The following is a 19,440-nucleotide window of genomic DNA, read 5'->3' as shown; positions in this document are numbered from 1 at the left end:
GTTTTATGGGTCAAATTGTTACAAGTTGGAGAAATCCGGGTCAGATATGCTGATTGAGCAAAAAAAAAAAAAAAAAACCATCACGAGCAAAAACAGACAGATTGTGACCCACATGCTCATCCGTCACGGCAAAGTAGGTGAGCGGCCTATCAGTCTTCTATCCAAGGTAATGCCTGACTCCATTTTGAACAGCCACGCGGGATAAATCCCCCACTCATCCCAGAGTGATGTACCCAATGTGTGGCCGTGCTTGTAAAAGCACCATTTATTTATTATTAATATTTGGACTCTACCAGCAACTGAATAAGGTCACCAGTAAATTAGAAACAGCTTAGCATTTTGTATTCAATTCTTCACAGAATCCTCCTAGGTCATACTATCTTAAAAACAAAGCTCCACTTACAGTATAGACTTGGCTGTACATTGGCGCCCTCGTGTGGACACATCCAGTACCTACCACAGTAGTACTGTTGATTTCATATTAAAAATAAAAAACCAAAGGCAGATATTGTCAACACCAACTTTATTTATGACAATCAGGGTGATGGGAGGGTAGGGGAGTTTTACTGAGCCTGCTGCTGCTGATCAGGTATGCTCCTGATGATGTCGGAATCGCCTGGGAGGGGAATGAAAGAACAAACAAATAAGCAAAAATTAGTTTTCCCTCTCAGTGATGTCCCAAAACAAAATGAGATCCAAATTTTGAACTCACCGGGGTCGATGATGGCAAGCGTGCACACACGATAGTATTTGCCACAGGCGGTTCCCAGTTCGATGTTGTTGCCGCTGTAGTGGTGCACGCCGGTCTTGGCCAGCATAGCGTAGTACTCGATCTCGGACTTCCTGCGCAAAACGAACGAAATGATGTCACTCAATGAATGTTGCTTCTCTCAAATAACTGCTGAGCTTATTTTATTTGTTGCTAAACAAAACAGCAGCACCTACCGAGGTGCATGTCTGTCATTAGAAGTCAATAGAGTTAAGCATCGTTGTATTCTCAATACAATTGATAGCCGGTTCTTTACCTGAGAGCCGGGCAGTTGTTGGCCAGGATGACCAGCTTGGCTTTGCCCTGTCGGATCATCTTCTGAGCCTGTTTATAACCCAGCACGTACTTGCCACTTTTCATCACCAGCTGGAGTCGGGAGTTGATGGACTCCATCGACTTTTTCTACATTCGGAAGCAGATTGAAAACAGTCAATGTCTGGCTGCCACAAAAAACACGACGTAGCTAAAATGGTATTTTGCACCAAGCTAGCATTAGCCGCAGCTGACATTTGCCGAGTATTCACCGACTACACAAGATGGGTCACATAATATCCTTTGGTTAATAAATGGCGATAATTTCTACTAAATGTCGTGTTAGCTTGTTAGCTTAGCAGGCCTCGACTACCATTCAACTCCACGTGAAGCGGCTAGCGCGTGCCGAGAGCAAAAAGCTGCCTGCCACTCACCGTTTTCTTTGCAGCCACCATTTTTGCGGTTTCAAGTCCGAAGCCGGCCAACCTACGGACGAGATTGAAACAGTAAGAAGTTTCGTTAAGTTTTGTGTGTGTGAAAAAAGCACAATCGATCAATTTTGGGTGTTTTTTATTCGACAACAACGAGAGATTCTTACGGTGAGTTTACTTCAATATGGCCTCGGAAGGAAAGGATGGACCAGCATGCTTTGCGGCGTGATGTTGAAGCGCGCATGCGCAGACGACTTCAGCGCATCTGGTGGCAAGTTGCCAACACTCGTCAGCTGTTTTGACATACTAACTTTGTCAATCGTGTTATTTTTGCTTAATTTCATTTGTAATACTGTCCAAAGAGCTAAACCTAGAATTACTGACAAACATTAGTTGTAGTTTTAATAGTAGCATCATTGATGATGTAGTTAAGTCATTAGGGTCAACTCTGCATTAACATTAAATGTTAATCTTTGGAGTTTTCCTCCTCCTTTACACGCGTTTATGTCACCACCCAGTGAGGCGGGGCCGCCTCTGCATGCAAGCAACCACTGACCACTTGAATAATGTATTTTTGTTGCCAGCCTCCTGGAAACAGCCTCAGTTACGGTCAACAACAAATCCGACACTGGCTGCACCGGCGTGTCCCAGTAACTCGAGGCCACCACCACAACAACAACACAGGAACCATCAGAAGATGCGTAACTCCGCACGACACTGAAGGGACGAACCCAAATTCCACATTTCATTCTTTCCCTTGCAAATTCCGGTGGAGAGCACAGGATGGGATGTTCCACAAGCTCCCAGACTTCAGCCGTGGACTCGACCAAACCTGGAATTAAACCAGAGGAAAGCAATGGAACCAACACCACAGGTATTAAAAGCCTTTTAAGACTCAACTTTCAGAATTTCTAAAGATTATAGTAGCAGAATAATATTCATGCAGGACATAATTGCACACAATATTTGCTGTAGCGTGGATTAGATATGACAATCATGGAATAACTCAATACAACCCAATAACATCAAGATCAGTATCTAATGCCGTATCGTTTATGTTGTGAATGGTAACAAAGGTTGGAAAAAAAAAAAAAGACCAAATAGCTGGACCCCCCCCCTGCAGAGAGTATGTCGGTTTCCTCTCCCGTATGTCAATCATTAAAGTCGCCGTGCTGAGAAAACATGGAAACACATAGCAACACATAAACAATCAAGTTAAGGTCATGCGGGTTCACGCCTTGGTCAAATAAACACCTCCCCTTCAGCAACGAGTAAAGTAGTAACGACCGGGATTCTCCCCGAATAAAGTTCAGCTGTTCAAATAGGCTTTTCCTGACGCTACTTCAATTTGTTTAGCTAATAGCTGCAGTTACTTTAATCCAGCTACATACAATTAACTATATTTACTTAATTACATTTAGTACAAATCTTTGTAGCCCACATTTTTATGATGTACTTTTCTTCAATTTGCCGACACAGTGACAGCCAACGGCAACGTGCCCGAGGACAATGACACCATTCCCGACCAGACGCCGGTAGACTCCTCCGATGTGAAGCCCACTGACGATACGGCAACAGCGCAAGAGGAGGAACTGCAGCTGATGGATGCCGAGGCAGATGCTGCTCCTTCCGACTCCCCGGCCGAGGTGGACGCCACCGCTGAGACCGGACCTCCAGAAAATGGTACATTAAAATTTGAAAACCAAATCTCAACCAAATTTCTTCTAATGTTGAGTTGTTGTGATGGTCATCCCATCTCAGCTCAAGCAGAAGCCGCCGATTCGACGGAACCAAAGCAAGAAACAACAGAGACACCAGGTGAGGTCACTTTTTAGTGAAGTTGAACGATTGATTCAAATTCACATTCTGTTCGACCCTCATTTAGCTTCAAGTGAATGATGAATCACATCACCCACCAGACTGTACACAAATTTTCATATTGCCAAGATGGAGAAGCTGTGACATCATCACTGTGTGCCTTCCCACCCCAAACATGACAGCACTTAATCCATTTGAGAGAACGTTTTGCATTTATAGCGACATTGCAGCCATAATGCCAAAAATTATGAATCAATATGGATGTTATTACCGTAAAAAAGAAGTCACAAATTTTGCACACTTCAATGCCCTACTATCGTAGAAAAATAAACACTTATCTTAAATTAAATACATCTTTTCATCCAAAAGAAAAAGTCGGCGGATTACTGCAACAACTGTCCCCTATTTCAGCAGTTTACAATTATTTTTATTTCCACCATTTGCGGAAATACAGCAGGTCAAACAATCAGTAGACTCCTTTATTATCAAAAGTAATATAAAATAATAAATACAATTTATTTCCATTCATTTTCTTTCTCACTCACTCGCTTTTTTATTTTTTAAACATTTCCGCAACACATGTTAAACATAATTAAGAGTGATTCACAATATGTAATAAATAATCAAATTCAAAACACTTCTTGGCCATTATTTTTTTATTATTATTCGAGATTGTTATACAGTTGCATGAATGAAAGCGACTTATGGCACAGCGCTACGTGACTTTGTTTTAATTCCATAATTCGTCAAACATTGTACCACAGTCCAAAGAACTGGCAAATTAAGTGCTTTCTTCCATTTTATGGGGTTCTGTGATTAGACCAGTACTGAAAGCGGCTGTACGAGCTCAGAGACAGATTTAGAAATGACAAGATGCATGCAAAAAAAAAATGGTGAAGCTATAACTTGTTTGCAAGATGGCCGCCTAGTCAGGAGTCGGCAAGAGGACCGACAACCGCCACTGCCTCGATTTCCACCAGGCCACCCTGGAGAGATTGGAAAAAAATGATAATAATATCCGTACATAAGTGTAAGTGAAGATGCGACTGTGTGAATGTCGAGGAATCTAAATGTACTCACACGGGGAAGTGCCGCCACTTGGTAAGCCGCTCTGGCGGGGAAGTTGCTGCTGAAGACTGCAAAAGTCAATTATTGGAATTGATTAGCCAACTTAACTACAAGTGCCCCAAGGTGTCAACTTGATCCTTTTTTTTTTTTTTTTTTTTTAGATAAATGAATTTAAAAATCATAAAAGTGGGTCTCTGCTACACAATACTGATAGATAGCTATGTGTGGCTCTGGTGGAGGTCACGTTACACGGTGACCTCCAGCGTAGTGGTGTCTACTTACAAATGCAGGGGTGGGCTCATGAGATTCCATTTCACCTATCTGTTGTCTTCTATTCATATAATGAGTGAGGGCTAGCTGTCAACCAGCACAATGCACTCATAAACAGTCCAAACAACCCTCATGAAGGATAACAGCATTGACTTACATGTCTTGTACACTTCATTGACGTCGTTAAAGTCATTAATGTTTGCTAGGAGGACGGTCGTCTTCACCACTGAAATGGAATAAATAGTTTTTTTTATGAGAGAAAAAGTAGTTATTGTGACAATTGAGATGTTACCATTAGTGTAGTTGCAGCCTGAAGCTTTAAGGATCTCCCCCATGTTGATCAGAGCCTGAGGAATAATTTTTTTTTTAAAAATCCCCCCATTTAATGTGTACTTCCACTTAAATTCAGAGTGTGTGTACTTTTGCCACTTCTTAAAGAGTCCATGCAGCACGTGTACCTGTTTAGTCTGAGCCTGTACTCCTCCCTGGACCAGCTGACCAGAGGCTACATCCATCCCCAGTTGACCAGAGATGTACAAGGTTCGGTCCACCAGCACTGCTTGGCTGAGCAAAATCAAACAGCAAGATTAAAGCTGACACATTTTTAAATGTTACATTTTCAAAGAAATCAGTGAAATTGGTGAGAATGGCGACCCCATGTGGATAATAATGGATTTACAACTTTCATGTACACGCGCAGTATTTGAAAGCATGTCATTCTCTCTGCATGGTAAATTATGTATTCCTGTATTATATAGCAATTTCTTTGTATACGTGTAACAAAGTAATGTGATGAATAACTTTTCATTGTGGTTGGAATGTCATTTAGTGTAAATATTTGTCTCTTAGTAACACAATGAAGGTCGGTGTCCGCCCACAAATATCCTGATTGGTCCCTACTCCCCTTCGGCACGCGTGCAACGTTAGACAATAAAAAAAAAAAACGGAACCACAACAATAACACAAAGAAAACAACTATAATATAGAAAGGTGTGTGCAGTTTGGGTTTACCTGTATATTCCCTGCCTTACTGGAGCTTTGTCCGTGTATGTAATCTGCCTGCGAATTGTCGCCATTCTTTTACGTCACCTGCAGCTCTTCGAAGAGAGTTTGGACTTTGTGGCCTTATTCGCTCCAAGTTTCACTTTATAAGCATTATCGGTTAAGTGCAACGACCGCTTGGACACGCCCATCATTTTATGCATTCAAAATATTTTTATTTTTTGTTACCTGTAGGGGCCGATGGCAGCTGGTGCTTTCGCGGTGTTAATAATCTTTCTGATGAGAGTGGACATCTTTACTATTCAGAGACTGTAACGGTCTGCTAGTGAGTGGCTGTGTGCCCGTAAATATACTTTAATTGTGCCCCCAATGATGTCTGACAGGCAGACCCGGGGGGGGGATTAATAGGTACAATCTTTAAGGATCTCCCCCATGTTGACCTAACTACTGGTTTAGTAGGGTCCTTGGAAAACTCAAAATTATATGAGATTGGCTACTAAAACGTGTTACACAGAGAAGACGTTATTCTTTCCGTCTTTCTTTTTAGTCAGGCAATATTTGGGACTTCTATTTAGGAAGGGGTCCTTTACGTCACTATAAGCATGCTATCATTGCTGGCTGCAGCTTTATTCGTACGACAATTTAACAATTTACGCTCCGAAATAAGCACTTTTTTGCCCACTTTTTAAGGAAGTCTGACAAAAAACTTGCAATTACGATCACGTTTTATACACTAGTTCAACATGTTGAGTTCTAGCTGCCGTGCCCTTCAGGATCTGCTCGGCCAAATGACTATCAGGAGCTTTTCTGTGACTCCTGTCCAGGTTAGTGTCTGATTTATTTGAATCTTTTAGGTATTTTTTTAAGACGCTTTGTTTTGCATGGGCGACTTTGGGTGGTGAATCTTGAACGTTGTCCTTCTGTTGTGGTTTTTCCCAGAGCACCGTGGTGGTGGAGCGCTGGTGGCAGGTGCCCCTATCTAAAGTGGGCAGCCCCCCAAGGTTGCACCCCCGCAGGCACCGCATCTACAAACTGGTGGAGGACACAAAACATGCTGCCAAGGAAAAGATGGAGCTCATCCTCACACAGACTGTCCCCAGTGAGTCTCACTCTATGCATTCAATAATAATTACACAGATCTACTTTCATTTTTTTACATTTTTGACAGAGCTTGGTGGTCGTGGAGAGAAAGTGTTTGTCAAAAAGTCAGTGGGACGCAACAAGCTGCTGTCGCAGGGGCTGGCCGTGTATCCGTCTCCGGAGAACAAGAAGATCTTTGCGGAGGAGTTAAGGGTGCGTTTTGGAGGCTTTCCAGGCATTCCAATGTGGTTATTAAATGCTGCTCTCTCTCTTTTTATGTTCAGCTTTTGCGGGAGGGCACGAGCGAGGAGAGAGTGCAAACTCGAACTGGACAACTGGTGAGTCCAGTATAATGTACACAAGATCACATCTCTCGAATTTTAATTGGAATGAAAATAATGATTTTCTATTTTCCAGACAGTCGAGTTCCTGAAGAAATCCAAGTTGAGAATCATCAAAATGCCCTCTAAAGACTTTAAGATGACTAGTGAGGTTGTGAGGAGGCAGTTTCTTAGGAAGGTACCTTCTAAGTTTCTTTTAATATTTGCATGGGTCTAATTTTGTTTACAAAAAAACAGATGTATTGAATGTTCACTTTGTTCTTAGCTGATCATGGTTCCTCCTCACGCCTTGAAGCTTCCATTTGAGCCCATCACAGAGTTGGGCGACTACTGGTGTGAAGTAACGGTAAGATTTTATTTTATTTTATTGCGCAAATTAAAGAAGAATTATCTTTGGTTCTTACAGGTGAACGGAATGGACACAGTCCGCGTCCCCATTTCTTTAGTCCCGTATGAGGACAAGTCGGTCAGACAGCAGCGCATCTTGGAGGAAGCTGCTGCTAAGGACATTCCGCAACATGTGGATGAGGAGGTTGCTATGGAGACAAGTCAAGTCAGTGTGACTGAGCCAACAAGTGACAACCAGAAGCAGGATTAAAGGACACTAAAAGGACATCTGTGGATTGTAAAGGACACTTGCTGGGTGAAAATGATGGTCACTAAACTGATTTTTGTTATATTATAGTCAACAACAATGGAAAAAAAAAATCATTCACCATATGAAATAAAACCAAAAATGCTTTCTGTCCAGTATCTGCAGAAGTGACTAGTTTGTTTGCCACGTTTCGATGCTATCAAAATGATTTCCTTTTTTTTGTTGTGTTGTGACACTCTTGCAATGACTTTGCACAAGCGTGTCTTCACATCCTGAGTTGCATCAAAGCATCGCTCGGAATAAACGCTTTTGAAGGGGGATTTATTTTCAAATGTATTTTAACGCAGTCGTTGCAGATGGACCACATGCCTCACGCTGACGTTCAGATTTCATCCATCGGTCAGAATTATTTATTTTTTTCAGCCTTGTATAGATTTCACCAATTTAACCTGAATCCATTTTCTTGCAGTGGTGGTTAACATCATGTGGTGGATGGTGATGCTCGCAGGCATCGGTTTGGGTAAGCTGCTTTGTCACTTTCCAAATTGCTTGTGGGCCTTCACTTAATGTGTCATCACAGGCGCCACTCACCTGACCCATTGCCCGGTGCAGTCCAGAATCCCCATCTACCTGGTGGTTCTGGGTTTTTCCAGCCTGCTGGCTTTGTCTGTGACTTATTGCCGCTACATCTGGGAGAGCGGCCTGATGAGCACGATCACTTCCATCGGCGTGGTTCTGTTACACCTCTTCACCTTCTGCTGGTTCGTCGCAGGTATGAAAACAATCTAATCAGTTTCTATATGGCTTGTCCTCATTGGACCATGCGTTGCAGGATCCACTTGGGTCTACGGCGCGTACCCGCCTAGCTTCACGCCCGGAGAAGCTCGCTATTGCCATAAGAGCACCTACAATTTTGCTTTTATCATCACCACGCTGGTATGGGCCAGCGCCACGCTGTCGTTGTGCTGCTGCGCTTGCTTCGTGTCGATGACCTGCTGCAAGACAGTCACGGCCCGACGCCGGCTGACGCCAACCCGCACCACATCGTACGGAACGACTCGTCTGCTCGACGAAGACGGCGCAACAGGTGGTGTCTGATCCCAGCTCAAAGGTGGACTTATTTGCAATACAAATCAAGAACGGTAGATAATTTTGACACGTATGACATTTGTGAAGCAACATGTTTATTATAAAATTCCACTGTCTCGAGTTGAACGTGAACGCACTGGTACTTTCTTGGGAAGCGGGATGGCTCTTCACTAAACCGAGACTAACACTAAATGTTTTTGTTACGTGATCGGGAATACATAAGAGTAGTACAAAGGAATACATTTCCAACCCAGTTGGTATCTAAAACCCACCCACAAGTGTCTGGAAGGTAACTTAGTTTACTTTACAAAGGAGTCATAATAATGAACAGTTGGGGAAAATGTGCATTACAGTTTCTGTTTTCTAATTTATTGGAAGCTCCATTCTCCTCGACGCTAGACTCCTAAACGGCATGGCGCTCAGAAGCCGTATTTGGCCTGCGTCTGCCGGCGTGTCATCCTGTTTTCTGCCCAGGTGTTCTTCAGCTCCAGCTCACGTTCCTTGGCCTGAAGAAAAAAAAAAAAAAGACTGAATAGCTTGCTGGATTTTTGTGACCCTTGACATCTATGTATGTGGTCAGCCTCTCGTTAGAAGAGGAAACATTGACCATGTATGGCCATGAGGAAGATTTGGCGGCCTCACCTGGTGGATGAGATATGTAATCTGGTGCTTGCGCCTCTGTTGTCCCGTGGGCATGCCTCCCCTTTTCTGTAGATGAAAAACAGGAGAGTTAGAAATGATGGTCGTTGCATGAATCCTACCTATGAGTCGTACCTTGCTGAAGGACCCGTGGGTCTGCTTCTCCTCCGACATGCTTTTGGTGAGCCACTGCTGGTGACCACTCAGCTGGTCGTCGCCCTTTATTTCCAGAAACTTCACTTCCTCTTTGCCCCGGTTTCTTTTGCCCTGAAGGCGCATGAACTGCATGCAACAAAGGGAATGGTTATCACTTAGCCATCACCGATACCCTGTTTCCTGTTCTGTGTTTAACAAGCGTATCATTCCATTTGCTGTAATCATATCTTACCGCTTCGTCATCAAACATAGCCGAATTGCCAGGTTCTTCGTCTTCGGGCAAGCCGGGGCTTGGTTCTTGGTAGTATGCTTTGTTGCTGTCGTATCCCTGTAGAATGAGAGATAGTGTCACTGTTGTCGTTCATGTTAGTTTCCATTTGTTGAAACTTGACGCATGTATACCTCAGGGTAAGACTCCGGTCCCGCCATAGGCGGCTGATACTGAGGATACTGGCCTCCCCACGTGGCGGCTCCCTCGTGCCCTCCACCAAAGTCGAGAGGGGCGTCCGACTGACCCAGCTCGTCACCGGGCGGTGGAGGAGGAAGGGGTGGAGGAAGAGACACTGGGATCGGCTCCACCGCGGCGACGACGGGCTCGGGTTCGTAATTCGGAATGACGGCCGGAGGCGGCCGCTCTGGGCTCTCACCAAACGAGAAGTAATTCTGTGGAGAGATGTCTTCTTCGTGCTCGTCCGCGACAACGATCTGTCTGGCCAGCTGCCGCGCCGCCGATTTGGCCGCTGCTTTGATGGCGGAGGGTGACGCGCTGGGGCCCAGTAGGCCCGGCGCGGGAGTGCTTGGACTAACTCCGTGGGTGTCCGAGCGCTTGGTGAGCGTGTGGGGAATTAAAGGTCTGTCGGTCACCTTCACAGTCAGGTTTTTGGGTTGTGGCAGGAGAGAAGACAGACCTGCACCCTACACAGAAAGGTGGGGAAAGTTTACTACAGATCAAATCACTTATCGTTGTACAATCCATTCCTAATCGATTAACTTTTTGTGCCTTGCACTAGTTAAACATGCAAAAGTAAGTGCAGGTGTCCCTACCTGGGGCTGGAGTTTCTTCTTTATTGGTTCGTCATCATCTGAGTCTGACTAATAACAACAAAAATCAATCATGATTTATAATCTCATGATCATCGTGCATCAGCTCGGATCACAACACTCACGTCGCGCTTCTCGATTTGTGGTATGGAAATCCTCACAGGTTCTGTGCGTTTCTTGGGCTTGGGCAAACCTGACAATAAACTCGTCTTGCCTTGCCGGGGGTCGTTACTCGACGTCCTGTCCACCGCAGAAAGCTTTTGGGGGGCTGGCATGAGGGAGGAGAGTCCCCCTGAGCCTGGTTTGCTCGACGTTCCTTCACTATCGCTGTCATCACTGCTGCCATAAGCGACTAAAGACATGTTAGCGGGCGGTATGAAGTGCCGCTAACCTGCATGGATACCACCACTATTCCCTCAAATCTTCTCGGTCCAGATCCTCATGAGTGTGAAATAACGCGGTTCTTTTTCGTCAAATAACAGGAAAGCAAATGGGGATGATGGAAAGTATGCTAACTATAGTTAGCTTAGGCCGCTAGCCGCCACTAAAAGTAACCAGATAGTTTGGCCTTTCTGACTTAAATCTTCTGGATGCAATTGATTGTTTTTAGATCATTTATTTTAGATTCACTTATGATTAATAATGCGACAGATAAATGATCGTTTTCAGCGCATACTTGCACTCGGTAATTTTTCTTCGCCTTGTTTATCGACGGTGAGCAGCGATTCACTTTCTTCTTCTGTGTTGACAACAATCAACCGTTGTCGCTACTGCCCCCAACGGACGGCATGTGAATGACTCTTTTAAAAAAAAAAACATTTCAATTATATTTAGATTTTACAAACTTGTGCGTGCAATATCACATGCATGCACACACACCCAAACGAAGCAAACGGACGCTACAAAGAAAGTGGCACGGAGATTGCTTTATTGTTTTACGTGGCAGCTCTGCCACATTCAAAACGGCAAACGCTTTTACGTATAGGATTATCTGATGCTCAACTGATGGTGCGCATGCGTACTACTGTTGCGCTCACCTCGAAGCAACCTGCTTCGTGATTGGTCAGAAGACACGGTTAGCTGGTGGCCCTTCACTCCCCAGCGACTACTACTTCTTTAATTAACAACGACGACAATGTTCATTCGGTAATTACAGAAGACAAAAATCATCACAACTGGACATCATTCCGTCACCTATTTGTGCAACTTGCCATTTGTAACCATGGAGCAGTCTGCCTCCAAAAGGTTTGTAATTTAAAGCTTTTTAACTTGCTAGCTGTAAAGGTAGCTACTGCTGCGCTAGCCGGTGATGCTAATTATAATTAGCGTTGTCGTTCTCTCAACTCTTTCTTTCCCAATTATTACGAGAAATAACATGTTTAATTTGCAACTCTATCATATCACTTCTCACTATTACTTCTTAAATTATCTTCGGGATACATACTGACTCCCGTAGAAAGTAGAACCATAGCTTTGATACACATCAGTGACTCATCATCATTCATTATAAACTTGTCAATTAATTACGTGGTTAATATTGTTTTTCAATATATTTCACCAAGCAGTAAGCTGAAAAAGCTGAGTGAAGACAGCTTGACCAAACAACCAGAGGAAGTGTTTGATGTCCTGGAAAAACTTGGTGAAGGGTGAGTAAGTTTTCTTACTTCCCCCTCATCACTAGTTATTATGAAAAATAAATATTCCTTCTTATTTTTGGAGCCAAGTGAATATTGTGTCTTTTTTAAAAAAACACATGTTTTTGTTGTGTATGTTAGTTCTTATGGCAGTGTATTCAAAGCCATCCACAAGGAGTCTGGACAGGTTGTGGCCATCAAGCAGGTCCCTGTGGAATCTGACCTGCAAGAGATTATTAAGGAGATTTCCATCATGCAGCAGTGTGACAGGTTGCACAAAGAAAACCAAAATAAAATTTAAATGAATGTTCCATTTCGTCCCTGTGGAAGCTAATTGATCTGATGTCTTTCCAAATAGCCCCTACGTAGTGAAGTACTACGGCAGCTACTTCAAGAACACAGACCTGTGGATCGTCATGGAGTACTGCGGAGCCGGTTCTGTCTCTGACATCATCAGGCTGCGCAACAAAACGGTGGGTCCGATCCAAAAATGTGTGCTCTGTTGCCATGAGAAATGCATTAGAAGGCATGAAAAAACTTTTGATCTTATTGCAAGCACATTCACACACCAAAATATCGTGTATAATCTTTTTGGTTGTTTTTGTGTGTTTAATTGTATTGATTATTCTTTCAGCTGACAGAGGATGAGATCGCCACTATCTTAAAGTCAACACTCAAGGGTCTGGAATACCTTCACTTCATGAGGAAGATTCACAGAGATATCAAGGCCGGCAACATTTTGCTCAACACCGAGGGACACGCCAAGCTGGCTGACTTTGGCGTGGCAGGGCAGCTAACGGTAATAGCGCTAACATGCTAAAAACAAACAGGATCCAGCGGTGAACCAATTCTGTTTTACGATTCGTCTGTACTCGTGTGAGTAAAAATGCTCCGATAATACGACACTCGTTACTGTACCGTAATAGTTGTGGTCCACTCCATAAACTAAATATCAAATTTGAGTCGAGTCTTAATTTCCTTCGAAAGGACACCATGGCGAAGAGGAACACTGTGATTGGAACGCCTTTCTGGATGGCCCCGGAGGTGATCCAGGAGATTGGCTACAACTGCGTGGCCGACATCTGGTCGCTGGGCATCACGTCCATCGAGATGGCTGAGGGCAAGCCCCCCTACGCTGACATCCACCCCATGAGAGTGAGCACGGGTGATCTGGCAGACGTGTGTCGTGACGTGCTTGATCCTTTTTTGCTTGTCTCGTCACTTTAGGCCATCTTCATGATCCCCACTAACCCTCCGCCAACCTTCCGGAAACCCGAGCTGTGGTCAGACGATTTCACGGATTTTGTCAAGAAGTGTCTGGTGAAGAATCCTGAACAGAGAGCCACGGCTACACAACTCCTGCAGGTTCATGACAAAACATTTCCCGAATGAAACCCAAGAGCTCATTTGTGTTTTTTTTTTAGTGCCATGACTGTCTGCTTTGTCTCATTTTTATTACCCGCACATCTCCAGCACCCGTTCATCAACCAGGCCAAGCCCGTCTCCATCTTGCGGGACCTGATCACAGAGGCCATGGAGATGAAGGCCAAGCGACAGCAGGAGCAGCAAAGAGAGCTGGAGGAAGACGACGACAACTCCGTCAGTCCAACCTGCTGACTTTTGTTCACATGTTCAAAGACACAAAACGGCTGACTGATTTGTTTTGATCCTAGGAGGAGGAGACTGAGGTGGACTCTCACACCATGGTGAAGTCCGGCTCGGAGGGCGCCGGGACCATGCGCGCCGGCGGAACCATGAGCGACGGGGCGCAGACCATGATCGAGCACGGCAACACCATGCTGGAGTCGGACCTGGGCACCATGGTCATCAACAGCGATGATGACGACGAGGAAGAGGAGGAGCGGGGATCAATGAGGAGTGCGCGCGCACATGCCGTCACTTGTGAAACGTGAGGTGTAGAACGTGGCATAACTTAACATACTCCCCCCACCCCTCCTCCAGGGCACGCCACCCCGCAACAGCCTATGCGTCCGTCCTTCATGGACTACTTTGACAAGCAGGACTCCAACAAAGTGGCCCAGCAGCAGCAACGTCAACATCAGCAGCACCAGCAGGAGAACTACAACCACAACCAGCCTCAGGAGCAGCCCGGCTACCACGTCCAGTCTAAGAACATTTTCCCCGATAACTGGAAGGTGCCCCAGGACGGAGACTTTGATTTTGTGAGTGAACTCATCCGGGGGGGGCTGGGAGATGATGGGGAAACAATATATATAATCGCGATTATCATTTGTTCAGTTGAAGAATCTGGACTTTGAGGAACTTCAGATGCGCCTGAGCGCCTTGGACCCCATGATGGAGCGGGAAATCGAGGAGCTGCGGCAGCGCTACACAGCCAAGCGCCAGCCCATCCTCGACGCCATGGATGCCAAGAAGCGGCGGCAGCAGAACTTTTAAAGCCGGTGACACACACACACGCATACATGTATGAGACGTAATAGTTTGATGAGTAAGCAACATTCGTGACCAAAGACAATCAGAAATTGTGTTGCCTTAAACGAGGGGGGGTAGGCTTTTTTCTCTATGCTTTGAGAAGAAAAAAAAAGGCTGCCTAAATTGATGAAGACCACATTGCAGGACTTCTTTTATCAATAATTCATTGTCATGTTATTTTTTTGAAGATGATCTACGGTCTCTGTGCCTCGCAAAAATAAAATGGCCATGATATCGAAAAGTGGCGCATTCTGACGGTCGCTTCTGAGCCTATACTCCATAAGTGACAAAAAAAAAGAGAGAATTAAATATTGTATTTCAAGGCACAAATTCATCATCAAAGTTTTCTTACTGTTCGCTACCACTTCATTAATTTTCATTTGCGTGGGAAGCAACTGGACTCTGATGTACCGAAGTAAGCCGACACTTGAACGCCACAGGTTGCGTTGACTTATTATTGTTGTTGTTATTTTTTTTTATGAGCATCCTGAATGCGTGAAACATTTCCATGTTCAACAGCGTGAAACATTTCCATGTTCCTCGTGAATATTAACGTTCACACTTGAGAGACCTGTTACATTATTTAAATAACTATCCTCAGACGACACTCGTACTCGTACGGGGCCTTTGGTTTCTGGACCAGATCTTACATTGTATTGTTTCACACATTTCTTTTAGTGGCACTGGTTTAAATATAGAAGCTAATTTGGTTGTTTTTATTTGTAACCTTTTACTTTTTTTTTTTTTGGTGTCTGTGCAGCGCTAACTTAAGTGTACAGTGCAGTGTGAGAAAAGCGGGTCGTTGTCATGTACTGTTTACCTTCAATCACTTTTTTCCCATTTCACCACTAAATCATGATTATACAGATCTTTGTCTGACATGGTTAATTTATTACTTTTTTTGTATAAAGCGCATGATATAATAAAAGTTACTTTTAGTTAACTGCAATTGCATTGGGTTGTTTGTCATTTGTGTTGGAGGCGGGACACAGTTTGGGCTCCGAGGCAACAAAAATATATTTTGATGTAAACATTTAACTTTTTTTTTTCAGATTTACAATTTTATGTTTAAAAATGTACATGCACTATCAATGCATTACATTTGTAAACATGTTATTTTTTTAAATGCACATTGATTTTTAATTTTTAGATTTAAAAATTGTATATAGTTAAAAAAAAATCATTTTAACATTTTTTATTCTTTTTGCAGTGCTTCTGCCTCATTTCCGTCCTCCAAGTGTGCAGCCAGTCACCCTCTTTTATTGATTTGTGAAAGCCTAACCTCAAACAAATGCAGCCAATTACAACCGCATGAGATGGACAATTTTACGGTGCCAAATGAAAAGATGCCGGCGGGATGGCAGCTGTAATTGCATATAGTCTGCCTTTAACGGCCTGTCGGTGAGTACGGGATGCCTCGGCCAATTCTAGCACTGGCAGAAAAAAGGGAAAGGGGGAGGGGGGTCTGAACAAAACTGCCAGTCATTGAAGCAAACAGTTCAGTTTGCTATTTTTTTTATTGTATTCAATTTATAAAACACTAAATAAATCTGCTCTATGCTTTTAGGGACAGCAACAAATCCACTCAAATTATTTTTCAACCAAATATTTAAAATCTGTTGCCGTGGTAAAACTTTACAAACTGATGTTTTTACACCCTTCAGACCTTCTGACCCTCACATGTCAAAATTTCACACACACACACACACACACACACACACACACACACACACACACACACACACACACACACACACACACACACACATACCTTGTTTCCTGGGGGCCTGATTGTAAATCAAAGCAGAATTCCTCTATTTGTCCACAGGCTTGTTAGGCAGGAAAGGGTGTCCATAAATCAGTAGACACTTAGTGATATTTATGCCTGGTGGCAATGAGTTGAACAAGCGGTGAGCGCGACCCTCGAGGCAATATCTCTAAGTGGTGCCCGTCTGGAAGAAGATTGTGAAGATGATGAACAAGTAGGGGAGAGAATACTCGGTGGGCTGAAAAGACGACGTTCATAATCAAACCTTAATCTGGGTCGATCCACTGAACTCTTGAGCCTTTTGAGCGCTTCGCCTATTACTGGGAATCATCAGCCATCCTGGGTCGGATATGAAAAGTCTCCACACCCCTGGTTGAATCCTAATTTTTATGAAAAAAAAAAAACTGTTAAAAGAGGGTGTGCACAAATGTGCAAACACATTGCTTTTTTTTTTTTTTTTGCACTGGTTTTTTAATTTGCGAAAGAGCAAACCTCTGTACGGCATTAAAATGTCCCACCTCATATTTTGTGTTGTTTCACAACTCATAGTGCACTACTCAAGTGTCGCCACAAGACGGCGATCGTGAACCATCTTGTCCCTGTGCTCCACATATTTCAGCCCAATGAGAGAGCGAGTGTGATGTAAAGGTTGCAAGAAGTTTAAGAACCATTGTCTCTGCGGCTTTTTCATTTCGGAGCTGATTTATCCCACAAGTGTGTCTCCTGCCAGAGCAACGTGGGCTGAGAATGGGACACAAAAATAAGACACCCCCCTCCTCATAAATCATGACATGCACTTGCAGTCAATAGCCATTGTAAGAACAAACTGTGTGGGCTTAACAGGCCTCAGTGTCTTGAGTTAAATCCAAAATAGCGGACTCCTTTAGATTTTTTTTTTTTTGTGGGTCTTACTTATGATGGACAAGTCTCTCAACTTTTATGTTACTAAGTGAAACCGGTTGCAAGAGCTGAATTCTCTACATAATCCAGTTGACCCTGGGTGGGTGCAATGTGATTTTTATTTTATTTTTTCAACACATCTCTTATAATGGATGACATTTGTGCAGGTCTGCATGTAATATCCACCAGGAGAATGTGTGACAGTACCGAACAAGGGGATTAGCATGACCTGCTTTACAACCCAACGTAAACAATGGCTTCTTCTCTCTCCTGTTACCTGACCACCCATCCACTCGTCAACTCAATCTGCTTTTTGAAAGTAATGTGATGCTTAAATCTGAATGTCTTGCGTCAGATTTGCCTCGTATGTTAACTACGTTTGGGGTTAACGATTGAACACAATTTGTGAAATCATTCGCCAGCAGTCCTATACAATTAAATGACAATTATCTACCAGGGCTACATCTAAATTCCTCCATTTTAATTGATGCAGACACAAAGCTGTTCATTTGTGTCTGTCGCTATTTATTAGTTTTTTGCAAGAGTTATCATTCTGCTACCTTTATTTAGCTACAAGTGATGTAAAACATAAGGAATGTCTTTTGTAGGTTATTGATGAAAAAGGGTTGATTTTTGCATTTGCAATCTAACTTCCTCTACCAGAGAGAAAATCTGCAAATTTACTACTTCTCTATATATGAAAGCTTTTACTTTGTGATTTGATTAGACATTGCAACGAGTGCACTCTAATATGGAACAGAACTCAAGTGTGGGAGCTTGTAGGCCTGCTTGTTTCATAGCTTGCTCTCGCTCTCTCTCTCTCTTTTTGCCCTTGTTTCACAAGCTCTCTCGACCATTGAGTCAAGGCGGGAGTTTACAGGAACAGCGGGCCTTGTCACACGGGCGGAGTGACACAGGAATGTATTGTATGCGTGTTGGAAAGACAGGACAGCTGGGCCCGAAGTAGTACCCCAAGTTACCCAAAGCTTGCCTAAGATAACCCTAGCATGTTACAGTAGGTGTTTAATAAAAAGCACTAGGCGAAATGATCATTTCTTTGACGATAAAAACCGGGTAATAGTTTGGGGTTATAAAAAACACAGGCGCATTCACGAGCCGCGGAGGGTTACTGAAGGTTGCCAGCGAGTGCTTCGGCCCGCTGAAAGCACACAGTAAATTGAAGGTTGAGGAGGATTTGAAAACCCGGACTGGATTTTGATTTTAATCGTACTTTAAACGACGAGAAAACACTTACAAATGTATCTTTAGGGCTTTATGATGGGCAAATGACACGAAAGTTGAACATAATACCCTATCAGTGAATGATAATGTCGGTTTTTGAAGGTTTTTGTTACTAAAATAGCCACTTTGTGTGTCTGAGGCAGGGAACGAACGGTTGGTGTACTCTGACCTCCAGACTGCAGTTGTATCATGGAGGAGTACAACTGGTTGCAGGCGGCGTGAAGGTCAGTCTTCATCAACTAGTCATCTTACACTTAAATACATGGACTGTGGCAATGTATATCTATACATTTATACATTATTTAACATTAAAATGCCCCCCCCCCCCTCTCGTCCTTGATTTAACATGCCCTGATTGACTGTAATGGAAAGTAACTAAGTACAGTACAAATACAGGCTTGAGATTGAGTGACTTGACTTGATTGGCGTGAAGTCACTTCACGACAACAGTTAGACAGCGAGTTACCTAAGGTCATCCAATTAGTGGAAAAGTCACGACAGCCATCTGCAGGAAAACAAGGAAATATATATTTGGAAAGTGAGATGTTGAATTTGAAGGCCACGCAGATTTATTTTCAACGAGTAATTCCACCAAAATGAATTCCGATACACGTCGGCTCGATGATACCAATTCTTAACCCTGACGATCACATCAGTTTGGCACAAAGTGTTGCCACAAGGATTGGTGGTGAGGGGGGGGGGGGGTATCGGGCGGGCTGGATTCACCCCCTCCCTTGAAAGCCCAGCTGTCAGTGGTTACATAATAGCGGAGCCTTGTTGCGCTCGCCAGACGGCTTTGTGTTCCTGTCACTGGATGCGATTGTGGGCCCAGATTAAGCGGCGGGTGAGAAGGCGCAGTTAAGGGCTTCCTACCTGATCTCCAGCAGAGAG

At 43.7% G+C, this 19,440-nt stretch overlaps 7 protein-coding genes across 10 annotated transcripts; 4 read left to right on the top strand and 3 right to left on the bottom strand.

Annotated features, from left to right (window-relative positions):
- Nucleotides 1-506: 506 nt before the first annotated feature.
- On the bottom strand, nt 507-1,734 carry rpl30 (ribosomal protein L30). Its single transcript, XM_085900564.1, has 5 exons — nt 1,620-1,734; nt 1,456-1,507; nt 1,026-1,171; nt 713-843; nt 507-616 (listed from the first exon to the last, which is right to left on the bottom strand). Exons 1-5 carry the CDS (start codon nt 1,694-1,696, stop codon nt 564-566), a joined length of 459 nt encoding a protein of 152 aa, XP_085756690.1. The 5' UTR covers nt 1,697-1,734; the 3' UTR covers nt 507-563.
- A 219-nt stretch (nt 1,735-1,953) lies between these two features.
- LOC147041111 (uncharacterized) lies at nt 1,954-3,901 on the top strand. Its single transcript, XM_085900568.1, has 5 exons — nt 1,954-1,969; nt 2,037-2,326; nt 2,932-3,135; nt 3,214-3,270; nt 3,338-3,901. Exons 2-5 carry the CDS (start codon nt 2,236-2,238, stop codon nt 3,349-3,351), a joined length of 366 nt encoding a protein of 121 aa, XP_085756694.1. The 5' UTR covers nt 1,954-1,969; nt 2,037-2,235; the 3' UTR covers nt 3,352-3,901.
- On the bottom strand, nt 3,833-6,004 carry rida (reactive intermediate imine deaminase A). Of its 3 annotated transcripts, none has more exons than XM_085900567.1 (7): nt 5,839-5,981; nt 5,620-5,705; nt 5,067-5,172; nt 4,901-4,955; nt 4,766-4,834; nt 4,351-4,406; nt 3,833-4,256 (listed from the first exon to the last, which is right to left on the bottom strand). In XM_085900567.1, exons 2-7 carry the CDS (start codon nt 5,682-5,684, stop codon nt 4,200-4,202), a joined length of 408 nt encoding a protein of 135 aa, XP_085756693.1. In that variant the 5' UTR covers nt 5,685-5,705; nt 5,839-5,981; the 3' UTR covers nt 3,833-4,199. The 3 variants fall into 3 exon arrangements, with proteins under 3 accessions (XP_085756693.1, XP_085756692.1, XP_085756691.1); XM_085900566.1 differs by having other exon boundaries at nt 3,834-4,256; nt 5,620-5,752; nt 5,839-5,943; XM_085900565.1 differs by lacking the exon at nt 5,620-5,705 and having other exon boundaries at nt 3,842-4,256; nt 5,839-6,004.
- A 23-nt stretch (nt 6,005-6,027) lies between these two features.
- mrpl9 (mitochondrial ribosomal protein L9) lies at nt 6,028-7,784 on the top strand. The gene is made up of 7 exons (XM_085900561.1): nt 6,028-6,434; nt 6,550-6,709; nt 6,779-6,903; nt 6,975-7,028; nt 7,108-7,209; nt 7,297-7,377; nt 7,438-7,784. Exons 1-7 carry the CDS (start codon nt 6,354-6,356, stop codon nt 7,627-7,629), a joined length of 795 nt encoding a protein of 264 aa, XP_085756687.1. The 5' UTR covers nt 6,028-6,353; the 3' UTR covers nt 7,630-7,784.
- Nucleotides 7,785-7,938: 154 nt separating this feature from the next.
- LOC147041108 (transmembrane protein 272-like) lies at nt 7,939-8,871 on the top strand. Its single transcript, XM_085900562.1, has 4 exons — nt 7,939-8,025; nt 8,096-8,146; nt 8,207-8,398; nt 8,459-8,871. The coding sequence occupies exons 1-4, from the start codon at nt 7,983-7,985 to the stop codon at nt 8,722-8,724; spliced, it is 552 nt and encodes a 183-aa protein (XP_085756688.1). The 5' UTR covers nt 7,939-7,982; the 3' UTR covers nt 8,725-8,871.
- prcc (proline rich mitotic checkpoint control factor) lies at nt 8,789-11,347 on the bottom strand. The gene is made up of 7 exons (XM_085900560.1): nt 10,677-11,347; nt 10,555-10,602; nt 9,913-10,425; nt 9,743-9,838; nt 9,490-9,636; nt 9,358-9,423; nt 8,789-9,221 (listed from the first exon to the last, which is right to left on the bottom strand). The coding sequence occupies exons 1-7, from the start codon at nt 10,911-10,913 to the stop codon at nt 9,135-9,137; spliced, it is 1,194 nt and encodes a 397-aa protein (XP_085756686.1). The 5' UTR covers nt 10,914-11,347; the 3' UTR covers nt 8,789-9,134.
- A 218-nt stretch (nt 11,348-11,565) lies between these two features.
- On the top strand, nt 11,566-15,593 carry stk3 (serine/threonine kinase 3 (STE20 homolog, yeast)). Of its 2 annotated transcripts, none has more exons than XM_085900557.1 (11): nt 11,566-11,796; nt 12,114-12,197; nt 12,327-12,455; nt 12,544-12,658; nt 12,820-12,984; nt 13,173-13,340; nt 13,413-13,550; nt 13,659-13,784; nt 13,859-14,063; nt 14,148-14,368; nt 14,445-15,593. In XM_085900557.1, the coding sequence occupies exons 1-11, from the start codon at nt 11,774-11,776 to the stop codon at nt 14,601-14,603; spliced, it is 1,533 nt and encodes a 510-aa protein (XP_085756683.1). In that variant the 5' UTR covers nt 11,566-11,773; the 3' UTR covers nt 14,604-15,593. The 2 variants fall into 2 exon arrangements, with proteins under 2 accessions (XP_085756683.1, XP_085756684.1); XM_085900558.1 differs by having other exon boundaries at nt 11,567-11,796; nt 12,117-12,197.
- The last annotated feature ends 3,847 nt before the right edge of the window (nt 15,594-19,440 follow it).

Source organism: Syngnathus leptorhynchus, chromosome 20 (assembly GCF_054491065.1).
Source record: "Syngnathus leptorhynchus isolate UIUO chromosome 20, UIUO_Slep, whole genome shotgun sequence".
NCBI lineage: Eukaryota > Metazoa > Chordata > Actinopteri > Syngnathiformes > Syngnathidae > Syngnathus > Syngnathus leptorhynchus.
Note: the sequence above shows the minus strand (reverse complement) of the source record. Positions and strands in the feature narration are given on the sequence as shown.

Excerpts from the sequence above, each read along its gene's own strand:
- rida (XM_085900565.1), bottom strand. The coding sequence starts at position 5,903 with ATGTCCACTCTCATCAGAAAGATTATTAACACCGCGAAAGCACCAGCT. Across the intron at positions 4,407-4,765 it reads CAATGAAGTGTACAAGACAT|TCTTCAGCAGCAACTTCCCC; the intron begins GTAAGTCAATGC and ends TGACTTTTGCAG. Across the intron at positions 4,257-4,350 it reads AAGTGGCGGCACTTCCCCGT|GGTGGCCTGGTGGAAATCGA; the intron begins GTGAGTACATTT and ends CAATCTCTCCAG.
- LOC147041108 (XM_085900562.1), top strand. The coding sequence starts at position 7,983 with ATGGACCACATGCCTCACGCTGACGTTCAGATTTCATCCATCG. Across the intron at positions 8,026-8,095 it reads CGTTCAGATTTCATCCATCG|TGGTGGTTAACATCATGTGG; the intron begins GTCAGAATTATT and ends ATTTTCTTGCAG. Across the intron at positions 8,399-8,458 it reads CTTCTGCTGGTTCGTCGCAG|GATCCACTTGGGTCTACGGC; the intron begins GTATGAAAACAA and ends CATGCGTTGCAG.
- prcc (XM_085900560.1), bottom strand. The coding sequence starts at position 10,913 with ATGTCTTTAGTCGCTTATGGCAGCAGTGATGACAGCGATAGTGAAGGA. Across the intron at positions 9,839-9,912 it reads GACCGGAGTCTTACCCTGAG|GGATACGACAGCAACAAAGC; the intron begins GTATACATGCGT and ends CTCATTCTACAG. Across the intron at positions 9,222-9,357 it reads TTACATATCTCATCCACCAG|GCCAAGGAACGTGAGCTGGA; the intron begins GTGAGGCCGCCA and ends TTTTTTCTTCAG.
- stk3 (XM_085900557.1), top strand. The coding sequence starts at position 11,774 with ATGGAGCAGTCTGCCTCCAAAAG. Across the intron at positions 13,341-13,412 it reads CTGACATCCACCCCATGAGA|GCCATCTTCATGATCCCCAC; the intron begins GTGAGCACGGGT and ends TCGTCACTTTAG. Across the intron at positions 13,785-13,858 it reads AGGAAGACGACGACAACTCC|GAGGAGGAGACTGAGGTGGA; the intron begins GTCAGTCCAACC and ends TTTTGATCCTAG.
- LOC147041111 (XM_085900568.1), top strand. The coding sequence starts at position 2,236 with ATGGGATGTTCCACAAGCTCCCAGACTTCAGCCGTGGACTCGACCAAA. Across the intron at positions 2,327-2,931 it reads CAATGGAACCAACACCACAG|TGACAGCCAACGGCAACGTG; the intron begins GTATTAAAAGCC and ends TTGCCGACACAG. Across the intron at positions 3,136-3,213 it reads GACCGGACCTCCAGAAAATG|CTCAAGCAGAAGCCGCCGAT; the intron begins GTACATTAAAAT and ends ATCCCATCTCAG.
- mrpl9 (XM_085900561.1), top strand. The coding sequence starts at position 6,354 with ATGTTGAGTTCTAGCTGCCGTGCCCTTCAGGATCTGCTCGGCCAAATG. Across the intron at positions 6,435-6,549 it reads TTTCTGTGACTCCTGTCCAG|AGCACCGTGGTGGTGGAGCG; the intron begins GTTAGTGTCTGA and ends GGTTTTTCCCAG. Across the intron at positions 7,029-7,107 it reads AAACTCGAACTGGACAACTG|ACAGTCGAGTTCCTGAAGAA; the intron begins GTGAGTCCAGTA and ends TCTATTTTCCAG.
- rpl30 (XM_085900564.1), bottom strand. The coding sequence starts at position 1,696 with ATGCGCGCTTCAACATCACGCCGCAAAGCATGCTGGTCCATCCTTTCC. Across the intron at positions 1,172-1,455 it reads TGGTGGCTGCAAAGAAAACG|AAAAAGTCGATGGAGTCCAT; the intron begins GTGAGTGGCAGG and ends TTCCGAATGTAG. Across the intron at positions 617-712 it reads GCTTGCCATCATCGACCCCG|GCGATTCCGACATCATCAGG; the intron begins GTGAGTTCAAAA and ends TTCCCCTCCCAG.